The sequence below is a fragment of the Lytechinus pictus genome, chromosome 8 (genome assembly GCF_037042905.1).
Source record: "Lytechinus pictus isolate F3 Inbred chromosome 8, Lp3.0, whole genome shotgun sequence".
Taxonomy (NCBI): domain Eukaryota; kingdom Metazoa; phylum Echinodermata; class Echinoidea; order Temnopleuroida; family Toxopneustidae; genus Lytechinus; species Lytechinus pictus.
The window spans coordinates 24,394,845-24,401,432 of record NC_087252.1 but is presented as its reverse complement, the minus strand read 5'-3'; the positions used below and the strand labels follow the sequence as shown (position 1 = coordinate 24,401,432).

General features: G+C 40.5%; 1 protein-coding gene across 1 annotated transcript in view; it reads right to left on the bottom strand.

The window, feature by feature from the left end:
• Positions 1 to 526: 526 nt before the first annotated feature.
• The window catches only part of LOC135155116 (protein capicua homolog), a 63,848-nt gene continuing 57,786 nt past the window's right edge, over positions 527 to 6,588 (bottom strand). Inside the window, exons 19-22 of the mRNA XM_064103819.1 lie at positions 6,041 to 6,220; positions 5,468 to 5,608; positions 4,642 to 4,788; positions 527 to 3,427 (exon numbers count right to left, since the gene is read on the bottom strand). Of these exons, the coding sequence (XP_063959889.1) occupies positions 2,862 to 3,427; positions 4,642 to 4,788; positions 5,468 to 5,608; positions 6,041 to 6,220 (1,034 nt within the window). The 3' untranslated portion in view covers positions 527 to 2,861. The remainder of the gene's footprint in view (positions 3,428 to 4,641; positions 4,789 to 5,467; positions 5,609 to 6,040; positions 6,221 to 6,588) is intronic.

Genomic DNA, 6,588 nt, shown 5'->3' with positions numbered 1-6,588 from the left:
TTACGATTGATCATGAACAATACTCAATGCGATCACTCGTAAATACTGGCCCAATGATCAATTGCGAAGTTTTATGTAACTTGGCCCTGTACACATGCAGCATGAATGTATTTAGACACTTATGTGCTCCAATCCTTTTCCCGCCTCTTCTTACGGTTTGTAAACGTGAAAACTGATAGCAGAATACACATGCAAACCATTGAATTCGCGAAAAATATACATATAGTGCGTTCACACTTCACTGTGCAAACTGGGCACACCTTGCTTGTCAAAAAAGGAGCTTTGTGTGAATGGGTTTCAAACAATCTATCTGATCAGTGATATTAATATTTTGATTTTGGGACAATCTCTTTGGGTCTGATGAATCAGTCTTAGACAAAAGCATTAACCTATATGATCTAGGTTATCACCGAGTTTCTAAGCAAGTAGTTTACCATACTTCCTTCCTTATTTGTGTTGCTTTCAATTTGAGTCGCCATGATTAAAAAGGGAAGGGCAAAGAGATGAGCTGGTTAATTTTCCTGAAAGATTATATTGAATACCCTATCCCCTTCCATCCCAGTTCATTAACTGAATTGTCATACATGTCCCATAACATTCATAGGTTTAGCAAAGCTCAAGTTCATTTAGGTGTAAATTTAGGAATAAGTTCATCCCACAGTACTTCAGCCAAATTATTCTCATAATAGTAAAACTTAAATGTTTTAATGAGTTTTAACCATGCAAAATAGAAATTGGGTTAAAAGGAATGTGATTTTTTTTTATATATGTTTGTTTTAAAATCAATACAGATGAAAGAATTTGAAATATAACTTGAAATTTCAAACACGACTCCAAGGCACTCAATGAGTACTCGAGTACCCAGAACAGATAGATTACCAGAATTAGCAGATCACTTTTCCTCGACGCGAATTACTTTTTGCTCAAAACTTCCAACATTTTCAATCAGTTTGATACAAATTGTCTACAGGTCATTTATCCATAAGTCAGTAGTTGCAATTGATCATAATTTATATTCCCCATGACTGGTATTTTGTCATAAAATTTTTGTCTACTTCCTCTCCTAGGGAGTGATTCATGTACCATGTAGTTAGTGATTTACACTGACTATTGTTATAAGCTACTAAAATCCTTGGATCTGATTGGCTGAGGGGAGATTAGATAGTGAAAATCCCTGACAGAACTTTACGTGAAATGCTCCCTCGGTTCATGGAGCGATAATCAGCGACTTTAATTGACAAATTTGCTCTGAGCCAATCAGATGCAAGGATTTCCATACCTGTAGCTTATAACAGATATGTATCAGAAACATTCCCCTAATCAATACACTACAAATTCATTGACACAATACAATTGAAATTAGCTTTATCTTTCAAGCTACCTAGAAATAATTCAAGAGAGTTATGTGAACATAACCAGTGCTTCATTCCTACAAATATCCACACTTTTCTTCATCTTTTTTTTCACCTCTTTAGGAAATTCTTAAATAGCGAGAGAATGTGACCTTGCTTCATTCATACCAATCATCATCTTTTGCTTTATATTCCTCCGATATCATTCATATTAGAAATATTACTATCTCAATTTTGGAGTGTAAAGTATAACTCTTGCTTCAAGATAGAAACATTATTTCCCTTCATCCTTTTTTTTTTCAATCTCTTGAGGAAACTCTCAAATAGTGGGATGTCCGCGGCCTTGATAAATACACAAGAATCGTGATCTTCTGCATTAGGTTCCTCCGCTATCATTCATATTAGAGATAGTAATATTTCAAATATTTCACCGTGTACATGACATCATCACATTCATGGATAAAGAATATTGCTTTTATTTTCACAACCTTCCCTTGCATCTGGGCAATGGTATGAAATATGTTTGTCCGACCCTCCAAATAATGGAGATTCCTGAAATAATTTGTCTCTGTTTTCAAGTTGACACAAGAAGTCGCTATGCTTTCAAATGTTCATGGATTGAGCAGTTCATGAAGTTAAATCGAAGAGATATGGGGGTTGGACGAAAAAGGTTGATTATATTATAGAACTGCCCCTCGAACACCGTTTCAAAAACGTTTCTATGCTATAACATGAACACATTATTCATTGCACCAATCGAGCAAACGCGCTTTGCTCCATTTTCCTTCTCTGACATCACCAAATACCTCCATATTGCAAAAAGAACATTGCCTTTCTTCATCAAGTATTCATAAAATCGCTTTGAACTTTCTTCCTTTTCTTTGGGGCTCGCTAAGCGTTGAGAATTGCAAGCGTCAGGATATATCAAAAGCAAACGCAGTTAATTAGCATGGTGCTCATTCACTGAGCAGTATTATTCATATTTCATGCATCGAACATCGGCATCTTAATTCGACAATCATCATGCATATTAAGTGCTTGGAATTTATTAAATTTGATTGATTTTGAATAACTTCAACAAAAGACCTATTGGTGGTCAGAATATTGTTATACTTGGGGCTTGTGTAACACTGAAACTTCAGATGACTTTCAATGACATGATTTTATGTTTCATGATGATTTACATTGCCTGTGAAGGGTTTATGAAGATACATTCTTCAATACAGAAGGGTTCTTCTCTTGCATTCATTTTGAAGTCTGGTTACTACTAACAATCCCTTGCAGATTGATAGGTGGTTGCCCAGCTATACATGTCACCCCTGAACTGGCTGCACCGGGGGTGCTCCTCCTTGCATGACAATGGTAGAAGGGCTTTCATTTTGGTGTCTGGTTACCACTCCCACTCCCTTGCAGATTGATATTCGGTTGCCCATGAAGAGCTATATGGGTCATCCCCGAACTGGCTGCTCCGGGGGTGCTACTCCTTGCATGGCCATGGTAGGAGGGCTTTCATTTTGGTGTCTGGTTCCCACTCCCACTCCCTTGCAGATTGATATGAGGTTGCCCATGAAGAGCTATATGTGTCACCCCCGAATTGGCTGCACCGGGGGGTGCCACTCCTTGTACAACTGAGGTAGGAGGCCTGCCCTGGGCGGCTTGGGCCGGCTGGAACTGGTTCACGCCGGGGCTGGCAGGATAGACGAAGATGGTCTGGCCATGCTGCAGAGCAGGGGAGGCGACCGAGATGGGGTGGAGTGCCGGAGACCCTGGCTGGGGGTTGGAGAGTTTGACCAACGGTGACATGGGCTTGGGCTGCTGGCTCATATGCGGGGAGTAGTGGAACTTGGTCATGGTTGGTGTCCCCTGGGGGTTAGGGGAACCCCCTCTCGCCATGGGGGAAGGGGGCGGAGCTGGGGTCAGGGTGAACTTGGCGGTGAGGGCCGAGTTGGCGCTGCTGAGTGGGGTGGACGACAGGGCCATCTTACTGGTGGGATTGGGACCGCCGAGGCGAACGCTCTTGACGGACGTCAGGTGAAGTTTCCCGGGCACTGGAGATTTGGGTGTGGATGGGGTACCTGGTCAGAATAGAAATAAAACATCAAACATTTTAATACCTTATTCATACAGCTTACAGTACCGAAGTGTGACATCAATTTGCCCTTTTTATTCATTTCAGCATTTTTTATACCATATTTCAGTAGAGCATGATGAAATACCTCCTCAACCCAAATTTCACTGGAATGGTCCATGGGGCCCAATATATGACCTCATGAATAAATAATTAGCCCCACTGAGATGAATATATCATTAGCCTGGTCCTAGATGTTATGAATCAGGTTGATCGTTTGATATGGGTTACAGTCAGCGCACTCCAATTATGTATAAGCAGGGTAAATTTGAGGTATCTCCATTAGCACAGGGGTCACCAGCTGCGTGTAAAGCCATGATTGAAGGGAACGCAAACTGTCGGACACTCTTTGTGGTCTCTCATTGACTGTGTATTATAAATATCTAATCTAGCCTTCAATAAATATATATATTGAGATTGTTATTAATACTACGTAGAGATAATACATAAGCCTCGAAATTTCATTTGTATAAAGAAACTAAAATATTTCGAAAGGAGTAGTGCTGGTTTTGTGACTTGGTAACATCATCACTGTGGTATGACTGTATCAAGTAGTGAAGTGAATTAGCATGTTATCACTCAGGTAGGTATACACTTTAAGATTACATTGCTCAGAATGGTGCATTATGGGTTAGCAATCGGGCCAGTTTTTTTTTGTAGTTGAGTGCTTGAGGTGGTGCAATTTAGGTGGCTGGTTCGTATCTGCTTTGACATACACACAGCTTAATAAGAATGATAATAATAATAGTTACATTTATATTGCCTTTCATACGATGCATTTCAGAGTGTTTTACATTGTAAATATTGATACCCCAGGCCCTGTTGCATAAAAGTTACTATTAAGGTAACTTTGCAATCCCGTGGAAGCTACCATGGTAATGCTGATCAACAGCCAATCAGAATCAAGGATTCCATGCAAGTCACCATTGGATAGCAAAGTTACCATAGTGCAACGGGGCCTCGGTCACAGGATCCATCACTGTTCCACACATAAAGTGCGCCCTCTCCACTCCCTGGAGATTACCCTGGCCAGGCAACAGTTTACTTATCGATGCACACATGCCAATCAAACCACATTGACGTCCTCATCCTACTGTGTGCCCACTTAACACCTGGGTAGAGAGTGGCAAACATGGATTGATTGCGACTAGTAAGCCTCACCTGGTACGACGGGTTCTCCTTCCTGGCCTTCCTCATCCCACGACTGCTGCATGATCTTCTGGCGGACTTCACGGATCTTCAGCTGGAGGCAGTTCTTGGATGGGAACATGTCCTGGTGTTTGGACTGGAATGCGGCAGTGGAAGCGGCTGTGGATCAGAGGTCATCAGGCAATAGTAAATAATATACCACGGGTGCAGAGGATCCCAATGATTGGGTGACAGCTCACACGTGATCAATCATGTATGGTGTGTAAACATGCCATTTTAATAACACCTACATGTATGACCAGTCTTGGGTTAAATATTATAACCGAGATGAAAGTACATTAAAATGCAAAGAGCCATATCAAAATTCAATAAAACAAATAATGCACACCATTCTGTTCAAGGTGTTAGCATGATTACCAAAACAAGGCAACTTCCGACAATCCAAACACCCCGAACACGACAGGAACTACTAAAAGGTATGCATGTACCTTGTCTGGATAATTCTTACTTATGCCCACAGTGAAGAGCATAGTTTTGCCTACAATATCACTGAAGGTGGTGTACAGTGGTGCTAAAACGTTAGTGAACCCCACCAGAAAATGCACTTCTTCATGCTGAGTGTTGAATGTCCGGCGAGCTCGGAGAAACAAACTTTGAATGTAATATTTTATCACCCGATTTCGCAATTACATATCTGAAATATGGCACAACTTGAACACTTTTAAATATGTTCCCTTTCTGGTGGGGTTAACAATTTTTTTTTAGCATCACTGTATATACCCGTATCCCAAGATGCTTTCAAGATAATCATCTAGGGGGAAAGAGAAAGTTGATTTACCAGAAGGGAAGTAGCCATTGGTCTTGAAGAGCTCCGTGACGAGGATCCGTCTCTGATCCAAGATCCTTCGCAGCGTGGAGAGGGAAGAGGACGAGGAGGACGCAGAGCGATCCAGCTCTCCTTCATATTCATCCAATTCATCTAATAGTGGGAAGAAAAAAAAAGGATATTTTATATGGAAGGCGGTCTGTGATACTGTCTTAGGTTCAGAATCCATTTTTCAGCTAATGTTGCATGTATAAGGATAGTTGGGTTTTTACAGATGTGTATCAATTCAGGCCTGCCAAAATCTGAAAATGGAAAAAAGGAGAACATGGGCTTATTTCTTTTTTTATCTTAAATAAATGGAGAAAACGGAGAGCTCCTCTTTTTGGTTGTAAAAAAGGAGTACATGTAGTTGGCAGGCCTGTCAATTAGAAGAGATTATCTACACCTGGGATCGATCATTAACATTACCATTCGAACGATTCGACGAGGGCTCAAACCTCGAACCCTGATTCAATTTGATACTGATGATCTGAAAATTAGACCAACTGCTAGAAGACTTGAATGAATTCAACTCTTTATTCATACCTCGCATGTTGGTGGTATAGGCCTCTACCGCAGACTTGTCGCTGAACTTGAAGACAGAGTCGTCCCCGATCACTCTCTTGCCTGGCGTACTGGGTTCGGAGCTGCTCGAGCTCCTACGGTGGGGTGATTTCAGCTTGCATGGTGACGTCGGGTCGTTGTCAGAATCGCATTCACTCTTACCTGGAAGAATAATATCATAAACTCATAAACTTATTTCAGGGGAGTGATGACCAAAATAGAAAGTAGCTTATGTTGTAATATCAAAAAATAAAATGAAAATAATATATTTTTTTAAATTAATAAACTTATTAACTTATTTCAGTGGTGCAGGTGATCACAAATTAAAGATAAATTCCAGTTGTGGGAACGATCTCAAAATTACTTTTTACAGAATTCAATATAATGATCACCAAAGTGTCTGTTTGTATGAATAAAAAATATGTGCCAAAGGATTCTGGAAGAAATTGTGTAATTGCTGAGAAATAAGCAAAATAAGCGCGGATTCGGTCACTTCCGTCGGGTCTTTATTCCAGCAATAATAATACACT